A 19,240-nucleotide genomic window follows, 5' to 3' on the forward strand; every position below is an offset into this window, starting at 1 on the left:
AAAATAAAATTTGCAAATAATTATAAAAATTAAAAAAAAAATTTGGTATTATTTTACTTTAGGGTTCGTCTAACGTTCGTATATAACAATATATATATATATATATATATATATATATATATATATATATATATATATATATATATATATATTGCATTCCCCTTTCCTTCCTTTCGTCAATGGCTGAATGAACACGTGTACACCCAAGACTTTCATTTCTCAACAGAAAATAAGCGACATGTTTATTTTATTCCAGCATTTGAGTTCTTTGTTTCCTTCATTCAATTCGTTTCATTATTTTTTATTGCGGCGAATTAGGGTATTTATATCCTAGTTTTCTACAATATATATATATATATATATATATATATATATATATATATATATATATATATATATATATTGTAGAAGACTAGGATATAAATACCCTAATTCGCCGCAATAAAAAATAATGAAACGAATTGAATGAAGGAAACAAAGAACTCAAATGCTGGAATAAAATAAACATGTCGCTTATTTTCTGTTGAGAAATGAAAGTCTTGGGTGTACACGTGTTCATTCAGCCGTTGACGAAAGGAAGGAAAGGGGAATGCAATAGAGAAACGCGAAGTGGCAAGCCGGCCTGTAGAAAGAGAGGGTGAAGCTCAGTAGAGCATCACGCATATGTCTGTTTTGATGGACCAAAGCGAAGGGGAGATAGAGTGAGAAAGTCAATCCAGGTTATGGAGATAGAAAGCATATAAAGTGTACGTATGGTCTGTTAGCTTTTTCTCCCACATAGTTGCAAGTGGTGTGAGGCACGCAAGTGCGCGCGCATGCCGAAAAGGCACACTGTCGGTCCGTAGACCATCCAGCTAGGAGGCTGGTCTGAAAAAGGGAGAAGCTGCTTATTGCTCTTGCTTTTATAGGTGTTTCTGCTGGTCTTTTGCGCATGTGTGGATTTCCTTTGAAAGGGGAAGTGACGTCGTCCTTGTGTGTGTATGTGTGCGCGTGTGTGAGTATAAACGTGAATGTGAGTGTATGTACGTGAACATGAATATATGTGCGTGTGTGGACGTGGGCACATATGTTTGCGTGCGTGTACGTATATGACAAGTAATATAGCTTGAAATGTGAACGCGTGTTTTTGTGTGAGACTAGAAAAGGCTCGCGCAATATATATATATATATATATATATATAAATATATATATATATATATATATATTGTAGATTTCTGTGTGCTAAAAACGAATCTGCAAACTGTTTCCGCCGCAAGAAAATAGTTTGCATGATATGAATAAATTACTTTCTCGAAAAGTGGGCGATCACTTTTCTATGTAAATTTAACTTAAAATGAGCACCCACTTTCTGGCCACCTGAGAGAGGGGGCATTTTATATGTGTTTATTGGCTAAAAAGTTTTTTGTTTGATTTCTTTTGCATAGTATTAACCCCTGAACTCTGGAACTCTTTTCCATTTCACAGCCTAGTCTTCGTTTACGCTATGCGCGAGCATAAACGAAGTCTATTAAATGTGCATTTGCGTACCAAACTGCCTTGTCAACCATATGCACATACGGTCGCTGTGTGTGCGTGTGTCGACCATTTGCGTGTACAAAATGGCCACCCATGATAACATAGAATTATATGGTTTAATATTTGGAAAACTACTTGTTTTTATCTAATTTTAATTTTTCGTCAATACTGCACTGTGACAAGGCAGTTTTTTACGCGAGCGCACATTTAACAACCTTTATTTATGCTCGTGAGTAGCATAAACGAAGACTAGGCTGTGAAATGGAAAATAATCCCTGAGTTCAGGGGTTAATGCGCTTGCACGTACAAAAATGGCCAGCCGTAATAACATAGAATTACATGGCTTCATATTTGGAAAACTACTTTATTTTAAATTTTCGCCAATACTAAACTGTGATAAGCAGTTTGGTATGCGAGTGCACATTTAACAGCCTTTTTTATGTTCGCACGTAGCGTAAACGAAGGCTGGGCTGTGAAATAGAAAATAGTCCCAGAGTTAAGGGATTAAACGGTAAATTTACGATGGAAACGGTTACCATATTCTTTTAAAGCACACCGAAAACTACAAAAACCTTCTTTTTTTTCAATACGAATGTGAGACGAGCCTTAAAGTAAAATAATACTGATTTTACTTTATTTTTTAATTTCCTCGTGTCTTTATTGAAAGATGAAAACAGAAATAAATCGAAATAACCTTTTAGCTAATAAACACTTAAAAAAAAAAATACCCCTCTCTCAGGTGGGTGGAAAGTGGGTGCTCATTTTAAGTTAAATTTAGATGGAAAAGTGATCACCCAGTCACCCACCCACTTTTCAAAAAATTAATTTCTTCATATCATGAAAATTATTTTTTTGCGACGGAAACGGTTTTCAGATTCGTTTTTAGCACACCGAAATCTACAACATTGTTATATAGGAACGTGAGACGGGCCTTAATGTAAAATTTTACCCAAAATTTGGAGAATATTAAAAAATTGCTTCCGCTTTCACTTATTGGTAAAAACAAAAACAAAAACAAATTTGTTTAGTTTGTTCGAAAATAAAAAAAAAATACTTGATCATTTTTTTTCTTGGACTTTGGGAAAATACCATTTTAATTCCGTTTTCTTCGATTTTTGTTTATCGCCATAAATGTTAATCCAAACAAGCACCCTTTTTATGACGTTTTAGTGAAACCCCTTTTTATTACGTTTTAGTGAAAACCCTTTTTACTACGTTTTAGTGCAAACAGCTTTCTTCGATTTTTTAAAGAATTATTGAAAAAACGTTTTCAATTTATTTTTAAGAATGACTGAAAACACGTTTTAAAATTTCAACTTTTATTTTTTATAATTTTGTTATTAAATATTCAAATAACGATTAATTGTGTTATTTTTTCTGCATATTTTTGTTATTTTTATTGTATACTTTTCAATAATGTCTATTTTTTTAAACATAAATATATTTCGATAAATTGCTTCAAGATATAAATATTGAAAAAAAAAAAAAAAAGCGAAGGGACTGTTTTGCCTCTTCACCGGTTCCGGAAGCTGCCCCGGGGAAAATTGCAGACGTTAGCTGACTATAACTTTAATTAAAACTAGTGAATTAAAAGAAAAAAAAAACTGTTTTGAAAACTAAATTCCGCTAATTGCATATATAAACCGGAAGCGAACATTGACGATTGCATTGTGGGTAATATCGACTCTTCAGATTTACGCCGTGATATTTAATTCTTCGCTCCTCTTATTACAAATAGTTAAAGATCTGCCCGAAATTACAGATAGTAAAACGAAAGAATTAATCAAGTTTTAAAAAGATTTCATTGTATATTTTTGTTGTTTATTATAATATACTATCGTTTTGTTTTCTTTTCCTCAACAAACAAACACATCAACCACAAAATAGGACAAAAATGTAAGTATCCTTTCTAAACCATTCTTTACGGCTTTTATTTTGTATGTTCATAAATTCCATTCCATTTTATTTCCTGGTAATATAAATATCTCATATTCAAGATGGCGCAATATTTTACTCCATGTGAAACCAAAAATACTGTTAACAACAACCTTCACCAATTGGTCCGAAATTAATTGTTTAACTAGTGTTGATATTTTTATTAGCTTTATTTTTTGTTTGCATTTCGATTTGTAATTTATTCTACAACATCGAGGTTTGACATGGAGTAAAATCCGGCACCATCTTGAATACGCCAGGTTTACAAGGCTCTGCAATCAAGTGATAAAATATTGGTGCTTCTTCGTTATTGTAGAGAAATTTGAAATATTGAATGTCAAGTAAAACTAATGGTTTCTACTGAATTGTTATGTCACAGTAATGAACATATCCAAAAATTACAAAAAACTAGGCACCGCCAAAAATGGCCGAAAAATCAAGTTGTTGTTGTTGTTGTTGTTTTAAAACGAAATTACATTTATTAAAATCCATTATTTCTGAGTAACTTTTTTTTTCCAGAAAGATAAAACCCTGAATTTTATCATATAGAAAGCAGAATAATGTAAAACTTTTTCTACTATTTTTAATTAAATTTTAAATGTTAAATTTTCCCCAAAAGTTAACAATTGGCGTTTTTTATTTTGCACAAAAAGCGTATATAAATAGTTTAAAAAAAGAAAAGAAAGGTTTTTGAAAGAATTAATTGTATTTCTTGTCTAACTAAGATTTACGGTGATTTTCTATGAGAATATGCAAAAATATTATAATATAAGTACCTGGATTTCAAATAATTCCACTTATTCATATAGGCAACCAGTTACTTCGAGTCGATTTGATTACTCTGTTTACATTTGTACTTGATAAAAAGCAAACTACGGAAGACCAAAAAGCCAAAAAAAAAACTTATTTTTCAGTGACGAAAATTTCAATGTATTATTAACGCTGAGACTGGCCAGTACCAGATGGGTGACCATTTGTATGAGTTTGTTTTTTAATGTGTATGTGTGTGGGGGCCAGGCTCTCCAAAATGGGGAGGGGGAAATTTAAAGCAGAATAAAAAAATTATTTCAGCGCGTTTGGTCCACCGTAGTTGAAAGGCGGCAAACGTTTCCAAACTGGATCGAAAAAATAATGATATTTTTAACACAAAGGGCACAATATTTATCATTTTTTTTTTGTATCGATTCTTCAAAGCATGCCGTGTTTAATAATGGTCATGCATTATTCGGCTCGCTAAAAAGAAATTGTTAATTTATTTATCAAAGATTTTAAAATGGCTTTTTTCGTATAAATATTAAAAGAAAATTTTTTTGTTTTGCTTAACTTAAATTAATTATTTTACTTAACATATTCACCGAATTTCACACTTCAAAACTGAAAAACGGGATAATTAAGCACAATTGAAGTTCTGATATTCAGACATCAAAATAAGGTATGCAAACAAGTTTGTTTTTTTTGTTTTGTTTTTAATCTATAATCCCGTCCCTTACAACAACACAATATGTTTTGTTCAGTTTCAGATGATTATTTTAAGCATATTTGGAACCCCCTCAAAATAAGGGGGGGGTTGTAAGCAAAAAAAAAATATATATGTAAATATTGTTTATGAAAAATAAGTACACTGTTATAAAGTTCATTCTTCTCTTAATAATCGCTGAAAATTTCGTATTGATTGGATAATTACGTGATTTTTAGTAGATTTTTAAAAAGACGGTCCGTCAAAAAGTACTTACCTGCCCCCCCCCCAGTTTTGGCGGTGCCTACAAAAAACTATAAGTTAGAAAAATAATTATTAAAGAAAATAATCCCATCAACGAAATGTTGCATCCCTATGCCTATTCTACAAGTAATCTAATGGTGGATGCTACAAAAAACTACTAACCCGTGCATCCCCCCCGAGGTAAATACCTCTGACAAGCAGCAAAATCTCCCCCCTACACAGTAGAGATCTTTGAAAGCCTTCTACTCTAATAGTTTCCTCCCCAGAACTGCTAGACTTTGGAATTCCTTTCCAGGTTCCTGCTTTTCCAACTGCACTAACATGCAGAAGTTCAAGTGTAATGTGAATAGACATCTTGCTGCTCAACTCCCTGCAACTTATGTCGCCAATAGTAACTCCCTGCATCAAAGTGGCACGGTGCCCTGTTTGGGGTGAAAATGGAATTTTAAAAAAAGTTAGCAGGTTCAACAGTGGGAACCGGTGTGTTAAGGTGATTATGCTGTACTCATAAACGGATTGGCTTATTTGAGTGTAGGGGACAATTTTACTAAGTGACCAGAAATCTGACTGCAACAAATACTATAAATGAAATTTTTTTACTCGTTTTGGACTCTCAAAAACTTTTGTCAGTGACAATGGAACCCAGTTCACGGAAAGTGAATTTAAGAAATTCTGCAAATCATTGTCCATTGATCAAATGACAACGCCAAGATCAAACGGACAGGCGGGAAAGTTTTTGGACACATTTAAACGATAACTGAAGAAGAATTAAACTGGACATAAATGTAGGAATCATTTGGAAATTTTTGACAGTTTACAGAATTATGGTAAACCTAAATATTATGTCACATTTATCATGCACACAGTTTTTGTTTGCAAGAAAAATAATATGCTGTGTTTTAACAGCTGTTGCCTATTCCAGCAAAAATAAAAAAAAAACGTATAAAAAGAAAAACAGATGATTGAAGTCTTTAAGCCACATGTGAAAGATTTTTTCAAGAAATTTAGGGTTGGATGTATGCATTGAGGAAAAGAAATAGTATCTAAAAAAATTAGATAGTTCATCTATATATATATACTAGCTGTACCCTGCCACACGTTGCTGTGGCTCAAATTGGCGCAATGGAAAAAGTTCCGAAATGAGAAAAAGCATGTTTCTTATAGGTTTAATTTTCCATTTTGCATGGGTACAGTTTTTGTTGTTCCATTTTCTTAGCTGATATAGAGATTTTCCGGTTTGGTGACTCTTGAATACGTAACATAAATTGTCCATGTGAAAAAACAGTCAGTGTGTAACTGTAAGGCCCACAATTGTAAAGATTGTTCCCTGTGCTTTGTTGATGGTTATTGCAAATAACAATAAAATTGGAAAGTGCAATTTCCTAAAGTGTAATGATGTATCCGGTGGAATCATAGGAATGCATGGAATGAAGATATATTCATCTGTGAAAGGTCCTATTTAGATTGTTGTTTCTATGATATTGTTTGTTAATTTTTTTTACTGCAAGCTATGTGCCATTGCAAAGCTTGGATTGGTTTATATTTCACAACATGATAATTAGTACACCAAATTTCAGTTGCAATACATGTGGTGGCATCCTTGGAAAATATAGCTGTTGGATAATTAACCACTTTATCTGCTTTCACAACAGTGTCGATGGATTTGTATTTGACTACCTCACTTGGAATTTTACATTGAATAATAGCGTTAAGTTCATGGGCATCTTTGTATTGACCTGCAAGAATAGCCTATTCACTCAGTCAAATGGAATTCTTATAATTTGAATATCTGCAAAAACCTTTTAAACTAACTATTCTTTTGATGGAATAAAATTACAAAAATTAAAAGTCAAAGAATTTTGCCCTTAAGTCTGATTAGTTGGCACTTTTTCGTACCCAATTTCCTAAAAGTGATGCAAAAGTTTTTGTGCGGATCGAACAGTCTGCAACTGGACATGCATATTTTGAGTTAAGTTCAATGTCTTCACATGGAACAAAAAAGTAGAGTATTTGAGGCAAGCATTTATTTCATCTGCTGGTGTTGATTGAAGAATAACAGGTAACATTTGTCTGAAATCTCCTGCAAGCAATATTACTGCATTCTCAAATGGTCTAACATTGCCACGCAAATCTTGCAAGGATCGACCAAGAACCTCAAGTGATTTTTTGCGTACCATTGTGCATTCATCCTAAACAATAAGTTTGCATTTCTGCAATATTTTCCCCCATATTGGATGTTTTGGAGATGTCGAACATGAGATTTTTGAAAAATTGAATGTTTTAAAGTAGAATAAATAATTCTTCTACTTGGCAGCAAGGTCGCAGGTATTCCTCATGCAGCAAGGGCTAAGGCTATGTCATTTTGTTACCAAATAGCTGCCAAAATCAATTTAATTAGAAAGGTTTTACCAGTTACTTCTGGTGCTGTTCAAGGTAGCAGTAATTTCCAAATAACTTCTATTCTCACAGTCAGTAAATTAGGTGACTAAAATAGGATTTATCCATGTTTTGACAATGCCTTATTCACTGTAATTAATTTAGGAGACTAAAATAGGATGAGGGATTAGAGATGGACAGATAGAGAGGAAGATATATAGATAGAAAACAGAAAGTGAGAGGAAAATAGAGAAAGAGAAGGAGATAGAGAGATAAAGGGATTGATAGATAAACAGAGAGAGGGGGAGAGTTAGAAACAGAGAGTGATGAGACAGAGGAAAGGAGAGAGATAGAGGGAGTTAGAGAGAGAAAGGGGCTCAAAGAGAGATGGAGACGGTGATATAGAGAGAAAGATAGATTGACAGAGGGAAAGGGAGAGATGGATAGAGAGAGATATTGAGAGGAAGAGAGAGGGGGAGAGAAACAAGATGAACTACACTTCACCGTTTGTTTCCTCGTTCAGTAGAAAAGAAATCTTTCGAGACTGAGGCAATTTTAATCTTTTGTTATTATCTGGAGTACCCCTTTTGGGGGGGCGGCTAGATTTTCCTCACATTAGAAACCGACCGGGTTATCTGTACTTTCACTTAACAAATTAATAAAAGAAAAACATATTGTAAAATTTGAATTTAACATGAAAATACTATTTTAAAAAATAGCATGATAACATAAGTGCAACTTTAGGTACTCCTTGGGCGTTGAGTTCCATGGCGACCAGCATAATTATTTAATGGTCACTCCCTTAGCCCCCCCCCCTAGTCAAGGCTAATGCATGCGTACGTAACATTTTTTTATTTACTGCCATTGGCTTAGTAACTAAACAATTTATTGATAATTTCGTAACCCTTAAACACATGCCGGAATATTTAAATTGGTTCATTATTGTTGTAATGAAAAAAAAAAAAGTTTTATTCAACACAAAACCAAAAACACATATTAATGATAAATGATTTATTATTCTATTCATTGAAATTTACTAATTTTTAAATAAAAAAGTAAAAAAAAAGTTAATAAAAAAATAGTTGCTTATGTGCGCATAAAAACTTTTTTTTTTTTTTTTAGATTAGGTCCACCTTATAATCACCCCCCAACCTCCTCATCTTAAGAACAGCATCCGGAATAAACACTACTTTTGGAGGGGTGGAGCTATTTGCAAAATTTAACTGATATTTGTTGTCAGCATACCCACCCGAAAATACTATTAAAAAAAAAAGGAGGGGTTCAGTGCCCGTGGCAGAGAAGTAAATTTATTTATCAATAAAAGTCGTCATTTAAAAAAGAAAATTGTGGAGGTGGACCCAAATGTAAATATTTACCCAAAAAATGATCCCAAAGTTTATTACAAAAACGTTTTGTTTTTGCACTATTCAACAATTTGTTCATCCGTGCATGTAAATTAAAAAATATTTGTAAAAGCGAGAAGTTATCAGTAAATGGTTTAGTTTTTTTTTTAAATTTATTTATTTATTTTTTTTACATTAGGTCCACCTCCACAAATGTTAAGAACGGCTTTCAGAATAAACACCCTCAACCTCTCCATGTTAACAATGGATTTCGGAATAAACACCATTTGGGGGGGGGATATGTTAAAAAAAGTCGATAAAAGTCGTCATTTAAAAAGAAATTTAAAATCAAATGTTTGTAAAAGTGAGAAATTATAAATAAATGTTTAGCAACATTTTTCAGTGCTAATGCAGAGAGTGATCCGCGCTATTTTTTAAATCGTATTTCCACATTTAATTAAAGTTTTATGATATGTTTTTTATTCAATTGCAAGGTTAAAGTACAGAATAGGTACAAAACATCCTCCTCTCCCCATGTTAAGAATGGCTTTTTAAATAACGTTATCATTTCAGCATGGATCACTCTCTGCATGAGTACCCATTTTTCTTTTAATATTCATAAAAAGTAAAAAATAAATAATATAAATAAAATAAATAAAGTAAAAATAAATAATATAAATAAAATAAATAAATAAATGTTTGTTAAATAAATGTTAATATAAATAAAATAAATAAATAAATGTTTGTAAATGTGACAAATAATCGTTTAGTTACAGCAATGTCAGTAAATAAAATATGTTACGTGCGGGGTTGGGTGGGGGACTAAGGGAGCGACTATTATTTTTTTCTGCTGGTCGCCATGGAACTCAACGCCCAAGAAGTACCAAAATGTAATTTTTTTTGTCAAATAAATAAATTTCAAGCAATTTTTGCAATAAATAATAGATAGCAACTTCGTTAATTTTACGACTCGCCCCAGCATATTATAAACACCCTAACTTCCCCATGTTAAAACGACTTTCGGAATGAACACCCCTAACCTCCCCATATTAAGAATGGCTTTCGAGGTTTATGGAAGGGCGTTTTTTTTTCTAACATGGGGAGGTTAGGGTGTTTATAATACGTTGAGGCATGTCGTAAAAATGAAACAGTTTAGAAAAAGTTAAAACAAACTTTTTTATGTAAACAAAAAAGAAAAGAAACTAAACAATTAAAACGTAATGTTTCATGAGTGAAAAGCCTTAACATAAATAAAGGTATTTAAAAATTGGTAAGTACATAAATTAATTTAAATTTTTAAAATATGGGATTATTTATTTATTTATTTTTTTTTTTTGTGTGTGTGCTAATGCAGAGAGTGATCCGCGCTATTTTTTTAAAATCATATTTCCATGTTTAATTAAAGTTTTATGATATGTTTTTATTCAATTGTGTGGTTAAAGTACAGAATAGGTACAAAACACCCTCCCTTCCCCATGTTAAGAATGGCTTTTTAAATAATAACGTTATTATTTCGGCATGGATCACTCTCTGCATGAGTAAGTTTTCTTTTTTTTTACTTATCTTGTAATTCGAGAGTAGTTGAAACGGAAGTTACCAGAAATAAAACCGGGCAAGTCTTGCAGAAACGACTTCGAAAAATATTTATATTTTATTTAATATTTTAATAATTCGCGAGGTAAATTTATTTTAATGACATAAAAACATCCCTCGACTCTAAAGATGGGTTGTCTGAAAATTTCAAATAAATTGGTAATGTAGAAATATGGTTTTATTCACTTGTAACAAACTAAGAATTACATTTTTATATATATAGATATATAAAAATGCAAAATCGGCACACACGTTTTTGTATGTATAGCAAAGGCTTTTTTGGCCAGGCTTCTGGAGGGTTTCTTGGGGGGGTGGATACTATTTTTTAGAACTTTTGATATACACTCTATATCGTAATATCTACGATTTGCGAACGCACATCGCATCTAGATTTATTTACATCGACTTTTACAAAATTCTTGCTATTTCATCTCCTCTTGTGTTAGTTCGGCTTTTTAGTATGAAAGCGAAACTAATCTGGGGAAGGCATGGTTCCTGGCCCTCCGTGTGCCAGGTGACAAGATCAAAGTGTAGTATCTGTTCTAGCAGATACTGCAAGCAAAGACCATATGTGGTCAATGTAGGGAAACACTTCATAACAATTGTCACTATCCAGCTCCCCTACTAATATACAGTACATATAATATCAATATTACATATATAATATACAGTATATATAATATCAATATTACATATATGATATACAGTACATATAATATCAATATTACATATATAATATACAGTACATATAATATAAATATTACATATATAATATACAGTACATATAATATCAATATTACATATATAATATAGAGTATATATAATATAAATATTACATATATAATATACAGTACATATGATATAAATATTACATATATAATATACAGTACATATAATATCAATATTACATATATAATATACAGTACATATAATATCAATATTACATACATAATATACAGTACATATAATATCAATATTACATATATAATATACAGTACATATAATATAAATATTACATATATGATATACAGTACATATAATATCAATATTACATACATAATATACAGTACATATAATATCAATATTACATATATAATATACAGTACATATAATATCAATATTACATATATAATATACAGTACATATAATATCAATATTACATATATAATATACAGTACATATGATATAAATATTACATATATAATATACAGTACATATAATATAAATATTACATATATAATATACAGTACATATAATATCAATATTACATATATAATATACAGTACATATAATATCAATATTACATATATAATATACAGTACATATAATATAAATATTACATATATAATATAGAGTATATATAATATAAATATTACATATATAATATACAGTACATATAATATCAATATTACATATATAATATACAGTACATATAATATCAATATTACATATATAATATACAGTACATATGATATAAATATTACATATATAATATACAGTACATATAATATCAATATTACATATATAATATACAGTACATATAATATCAATATTACATATATAATATACAGTACATATGATATAAATATTACATATATAATATACAGTACATATGATATAAATATTACATATATAATATACAGTACATATGATATAAATATTACATATATAATATACAGTACATATAATATAAATATTACATATATGATATACAGTACATATAAGGACTTGTCCTGCCTTGATAGAATTCAAAATAGACTTCGTAGTCTTGTAGGAGATATCCTTTTTTCTTCCCTGCAACCTCTATCTCACAGAAGAGATGTTGCGAGTTTTCTCTGCTGTATCGTTATTTTCATGAAAAATGTTCGACTGAGCTTCAGTCTATGGTCTCCCCTTGCCAAACTTTCACAAGAGACACTCCTCTATTTGAAAACTCTATCAATAATTGCCTGCACTCTTTATCTGTGCCTAAACCTAAACATAGATTCCATGAACAAGGCTTCTTTCTTAGAACTGCACGCCTGTAGAATTGTCTTCTATTTTCCTGCTTATTAGCTGACTACAATATGGTTCTTCAAGTCTAACGTAAACAAGTTCTTGATGAGCCGTCCCACTTGTTAACAAATTTACCGAATTTCCATTACTAATGATTACTATATTGTCCAATCTCTACTGTACACTCTTTAACCTTTATCCTCGAGTAGTTTCTTGGCCTTGATAAGTGGTGATACCTATGTAAAAATATAAATATTACATATATAATATATTTATCAGCAAAATATTAACCTAAAAAACCAATTAATATTAACTACCCATGCAGGGTCACAGAAATACCTGGATTAGGACCCAGGCGTAGGGCAAACTCTCTCAGAGCTGATGGACCCATAGATCTTCCCAGGTCATCCGTCTAGGAGAAGGAAAACTCTGAAGCTAAACCTAGGGGAGGAAGGCCTCTTCAGTCTTGGACGACAACCTTCCTAGAGCTGGTGACTCAAACGAATCACCGGTTGGCAAACCTAAACTGTTTAAGGAGAAGATAGGCTCTGTCTATCATCCGGCTTTCATACTCCTTCTTTGCCTATTAGCCAGGCATAGAGGTGCTATCACAGGAATTCGTCAGAATCACCCAGTGGTTCACTTGTTTCCTGAGTAGGGCAATTAATGCCGCTTTTCCCAGCTCTCGCTACATCCCATCCCCCTAAACTGGACTCAGTGGGGGTGCTTCAGTACCATATATGTCGATGCAGTTGGACTGGGCTGATTTTGCCTAATGGGTTGAGGGTACCGGATTGACAGTTCCTGGCTGCTGTTTCTGACTGATAGTACAGGAGCCCTAACTTTTTTTTAGCGCTTAGAGCGGCTGCTCCATCAACAGTTGTATAATATCGGGATGTTTGTAGAAAGGGACCCTGCACTCATCCTCGGTGGGCTTTCCCCAGGCCACAATCCTGTGGGTGAGGACAGCTGATGGTGTGCTTGTATTGCATATCATATTCTGCCCAACCACTTGTCCAGCACCCCTCACTCACTCACCCTAACTGAAACTTTTAAATTAAATAAAATGAAATGACAGCTCAAGCAAAAGTTACATTTAAACCAGGACCAAATTCAAGGAAAACCAACTTGCCTCTTCCCTTGAGGCTTGCATTTACGAATATTCATGGGCTTAGATCTAACTTAGATGATGTTGAATCATTTCTCCTAGTAAACACCCCAGATATCTTAGTATTAAGTGAAGCTAACCATCACTCCTCCATTTCCTCTAACCATTTTAACATGCCTGGTTATCTTCCATTCTGCCGTAAGAACTCGGACAGACATATGCATGAGCTTGGAATCTATATTCATAACACCCTTCCCCTGACTAGAGAAATAAAACTGGAATCAGACGGCCAGGCCTTTATGTGCTTCACACTAAATATGCAACATAATATTAGCTACTTGTATTTGCTCTACTGCTCTCCCTCAACGCAGGACTGTACCCTAATAAACAAAGTCTCTGACAGCATAGATGTTGCACTCTCCCTCGATACTAGCATACAAGTACATGTATTTGGTGACTTCAATGTCCACCACAGTAACTGGCTTGGATTCTCTAATTAAACAGCCGTAGCTTGTAACACAACACATAGCTTCTCTATATCCCATGCCCTATCTTAGACAGTTACATTTCCGACACATTTCCCAGACCAGCAAGATCAACATGCCTCACTTCTAGATCTATTTCTGACAACAGTTCCCAATGATTGTACAACAAATGCCCACAGCCCACCCGGGAATGCTGATCACGCTGTGATAATGATAGAAATCACCTTAAATTCTTGCCCTAAAACCGAAGACCCATTACTCAAAACAACGAGGTATTACAAAAAGGCTGATTGGGAAGCCATCAGGGAACTCATCAGAGATGCCCCATGGCGAAATATCTTTTCTCTTCCAGTGGAACAGTGTGCAAATGAGACCACTGAATGGTTCAAAACTACAATTGAAGCACATGTTCCTGCACGGAAATTCTATAGCAAGGCCCACTCACTCCAATGGTTTATTTCTGCTTGTGCAGCTGCCATTGCTCATAGGCAGCATGCGTTCTGCAGATTCAACTGACGTAGGTCCAGTTCAAACAGATAGAAGTATATAAAAGCGAGAACTAATTGTAAGAGAGCAATAGCGACAGCTAAGACAGATTACACTGAAACCCCCAGAAAATGCATCGAAGCACAGAAATTAGGAACCTGTGATTTTTGGAAAATCTACAACAGTGTAGTAAATAATAGCCAGTCAACGATTCCCCCACTATTAAACAATCATGAGGTTGCTTGCACAGCAACCGACAAGGCTAATCTGCTTGCCAGTCGGTTTGCTTCAAACTCCACACTGGACCTGGCACACCACTCCCTCCCCAACTTTCCTTTGCAGACAGACGCCACACTAGACGACACACTATACATGATATGATAAAAAACCTAGACACCTCAAAAGCATGTGAACTAGATCTCAGCCCGGCTGTGCTATTAAAAGTATGCTCTGCTGAGGTTGCTCCAGTTCTCTCCAAACTTTACAATAAATGCCTTAACAAATCTTGCTTTCCCGACTGCTGGAAAACTGCTTCTGTGGTACCAGTCTTCAAGAATTCTGGTGAAAGAACTGAAACACTAAATCATTGCACTATTAGCCTCCTCCTACTTTTTGCCAAAATATTTGAGTCCTTAGTTAATCAAGCCCTAGTCCAACACCTAACAGCTGCTAAACTCCTGCCCAACAAACAATATGGATTTAGGCAAGCCCGTTCAACAGCAGATATCTTAACTGTAGTCTCTGAACGTAGATACCATTCACTGGACAAAACAGGAAGGTAGAGCAGTAGCTCTTGATATATCTAAGGCTTTTGACAGGGTATGTCATAATTGTCTTCTAAGGAAAATTAGATCATATGGTATCACTGGAAGAATACATAATGTAATTAAATCCTTCTTAAGTAAGAGAAAAATCCAAGTTGTCCTCGATGGTCATACATCTAAACAATATGATATAAATGTAGGAGTGACCTCCCTGATAAAATCTTTTCAGAGATGGGTATATTTGCCAATGGCACCACTCTGTATAACAGGCATGAGGGGAAAACAAATGAACACATATCTAAGGAAATGGCAGAAACACTAGAGAATGACCAATCTGTAGTTGAATGGGGACAAAAATGGATGGTCACATTCAATGCTGTCAACACTAAACTTGTTTCCTTCAATAATTACAAGAAACCTTCTTTGCCACCAATAGCAATGGCCAAGAACACATTGCCTGAAAGTACTTCTTTTAAACTCCTCGGCCTAACGTTTACAGAGAATATGAACTGGAATAGATACATTGAGAGCATTGCAAAGAAGGTGGGCTCTCTCTACCGTGCTAGAAAATTACTTGGGCCTCAAAGTATCCTATACCTCTATAAGGCCACCATTCGCCCATGTATAGAGTACTGTTGTTACATTTGGGCTGGTGCATCTGCTGCTTGTATTTTACTCCTGGACAAGGTTCAAAAGAGAGTCGCCAACCTGATAGGTCCTGAACTGTCATCTGGGTTTCAGCCTCTTTCCCATCGACGAAATGTTGCATCCCTCTGCCTGTTCTACAAATACTTTAATGGTGAATGCTCTGACGAACTGCAAACACTTGTACCTCCTCGACGTGACTACCCCCTGACAAACCCGACAAGCAACTAAGTCCCACCCCTTTACAGTAGAGATACCTAGGTGTAAGAAAGCCTTTTACTCCAATAGTTTCTTCCCCAAAACTGCAGGTCTCTGGAACTCCCTTCCGGGATTCTGCTTTCCCAGCTGTACTGATATGCAGAAGTTCAAGTGTAATGTGAACAAACATCTTGCTTCTCATCTGCCTTCATAATGCCCCCACAAATTATGTCCCCGATAGTATCTCCCTGCTTCAAAGTGGCACTGTACTTTGTTTGAGGTGAAAATTGAAATAAAAATATGTCATGGAATTGATCACTGACATTAGTGACTTTTAAGACTGGATCTTTTGATAACTATTATTTAATTAAAGTAATTGTCATTTAATTAAAGTAATTATTATTTAATTAAAGTAACTGTTATTTAAAGTCTAAAAACAAAAAAATCCTTTTACATTATTAATTTCCTGCTAATTTTTGTTTACTGATTTTTAGGACAATCTTTACAGGAGCACAATGTATGGAGTTTATATTACATTTAAATTTCTGCAGGTTAGTACAGTTAGGGAAGCAGGAGATCGGGAGAGAATTTAAAAGAAACTATTGTGAAGAGGTAGGATATTATTGCTGGATATGTTAGGGTTAGAATTAGTTACGTTAAGGGGGCACAAATGCTACAAGTTCATCGGAGCATATTCTAATGAAATTTCATAAGAATGGAACTCTGATATAAGCTTTTGACGGAAAGAGTTAATAGGCAGCATTTTTCAACAAATGGCTTTGCCTAAATTTAATTTTTATAATCAAGAATTATTTTGTGACCATGTGCTGAATATCTAATATTTATTTTTTTTGTGTGTGTGATCTGAAAAGAAGAAACTGTTAAAATCTAATATATAAACGGTTATATGTCTGTCTGTCTCCATATTTTCAAACTATATTTCCACTAAAACAAAAAGTCACAGAGCAGTGCTACGGGTGTCAAATGATTGTATTTTTTATGGGTCATTCTTTTATGGGGTTTTAGCCGGTAAAAATTGTTTTTAAGGGATTTAAGTACATACATGTTTTCTCATAGTCTGACCAAATTGGTCGAAATGAATACTCTTGGAAATTTGAAAGATCAAGTTTCTTTTTCTGATTTCCTTTAGTAAATATAGAAAACTGTTTTCTGGTTTTGAATTTCCTATCTTTTTAAATGTCATTAACGTTTTATATTATTTATCCTTTATATTGCTTCATTTGAAGTAGTTTGTTGTTAAGTCACAAGACGTGTTTTATGAATTACTGAAGTTTCCCACTAACATACAAAGTTAAACGTTTCATAGGAAAGAATATTTTAGTTTGTGCAAACAGTTTGTTATAAAAGTTAATGTATTTCTACACTCACGAAAGGGAAAGAATATTCCTGTGGCTTTTGTATTTTCGCATAAATTTATGATGAATCACCATTCTTGTGCATGGAAAAGGTATCCAAAATGAATACTCTTGCAAATTTGAAACATAAGTTTTCATTTTTTATTTCCTTGACTAAATATAGTGAGCTGTTTTTCTGGTACTTCATTTTATATTTTTTTAATTGTCAGTAACGTTTACACATAAATTTACAATGCATGGACATGGTTTATTATTATAAAATTCTGTTTTACTCTTTATTTCCAGATATAATATCTATGTTCACAAAATATAAACAATGTACCTATGGCGTCTGTGGTGTTTCATTTCTGCATAAATTTACGATGAATCGCCACAGTTTCTTATAAAATTGTGTTTTCCTCTTTAATTTATTTCCAGATATAATGTCTACACTCACAAAAAGGAAACAGTATGCCTATGGTCTCTGTGGCGCTTCCTTTTCATAGAAATCAATAATGAATCTTATGCACAGAGAGGAGAAACGATTTTCCTGTGAAATATGTGGATCTTCATTTTCTCAAAAATCAAATTTGATAGCACACATGCGGATACACACTGGGGATCGACCATTTACTTGTCGAATATGTGGAGCTTCCTTTTCCCAAAAATCGACTTTAAAAGAACATGTGTATACACACACTGGGGAGAAACCATTTCATTGTGAAGTATGTGGATCTTCATTTACTAAGCAATCAAACTTGAAAGTCCATGCACGTATACACAGCAAGGAGAAGCCATTTTCTTGTGAAACATGTGGTTGTTCATTTCTTCGGAAAGCCTCTTTACAAAACCATACTCGCATACACACAGGCGAGAAGCCATTTAGCTGTCAAATATGCGGGTTTTCATTTGCTCAGAAATCAAGTTTGATGAAACATTTGCGAACTCATACGGGGGAGAAACCGTTTAACTGTGAAATTTGTCAATCTTCGTTCTCGGATAATTCAACTTTGAAAAGACACGTCCGTGTACACACTGGAGAGAAACCGTTTCCCTGTGAAATATGTGAATCTTCGTTCTCTGAGAAATCGCGTTTGACAAAACACATGCGCACTCATACACGGGAGAAACCTTTTTCCTGTGACATATGTGGGTCTTCATTTTCTGAAAATTCTAGTTTGGCCAGGCACGTCCGTATACACACTGGGGAGAAACCAAATACATGTGAAATATGTGGCACTTCGTTTACCCACCATTCATCTTTGAAAGGCCATATACGTGTACACTCTGGTGAGAAACCATTTTCATGTGAGATTTGCGGTTCTTTATTCTCTCAGCGATCAACGTTAAAAAGACATGTGCGTGTACACACTGGGGAAAAGCCATTTCGTTGTGAAATATGTGGATCATCTTTTTCCCAGCAATCTACTATGAAACGACACATGCGTATACACACTGACGACCAAAAATCTTTCTGTTAAATAAAGTGTACTATAAAAATGAATTCTCATTTTCGCTGTCATCAGTGTTTTTTCAACAATAATTCTATTAGGTTCGTGCAAAAACAATATCGTTTTCTCACATGTTACTGTATATATAATTTCTGAATCATTCATTGATGTATATATATATACATATATATATATATATATATATATATATATATATATATATAGCCATGTTTTATACCATTTTGATGCACGTGTTTCGCTCTATCTAAT

General features: G+C 33.5%; 1 protein-coding gene across 1 annotated transcript; it reads left to right on the forward strand.

Moving 5' to 3' along the window:
- Window positions 1-3,032: 3,032 nt before the first annotated feature.
- On the forward strand, window positions 3,033-19,023 carry LOC145269637 (uncharacterized). The gene is made up of 2 exons (XM_080125355.1): window positions 3,033-3,412; window positions 17,958-19,023. Exon 2 carries the CDS (start codon window positions 18,035-18,037, stop codon window positions 18,998-19,000), a length of 966 nt encoding a protein of 321 aa, XP_079981481.1. The 5' UTR covers window positions 3,033-3,412; window positions 17,958-18,034; the 3' UTR covers window positions 19,001-19,023.
- Window positions 19,024-19,240: the final 217 nt, after the last annotated feature.

This window comes from Euprymna scolopes, chromosome 45, assembly GCF_053919585.1.
Source record: "Euprymna scolopes isolate OS-2025 chromosome 45, ASM5391958v1, whole genome shotgun sequence".
NCBI classification, from domain to species: Eukaryota; Metazoa; Mollusca; class Cephalopoda; order Sepiida; family Sepiolidae; genus Euprymna; species Euprymna scolopes.

Coding starts and splice junctions, on each gene's coding strand:
- LOC145269637 (XM_080125355.1), top strand. CDS start 18,035: ATGAATCTTATGCACAGAGAGGAGAAACGATTTTCCTGTGAAATATGT.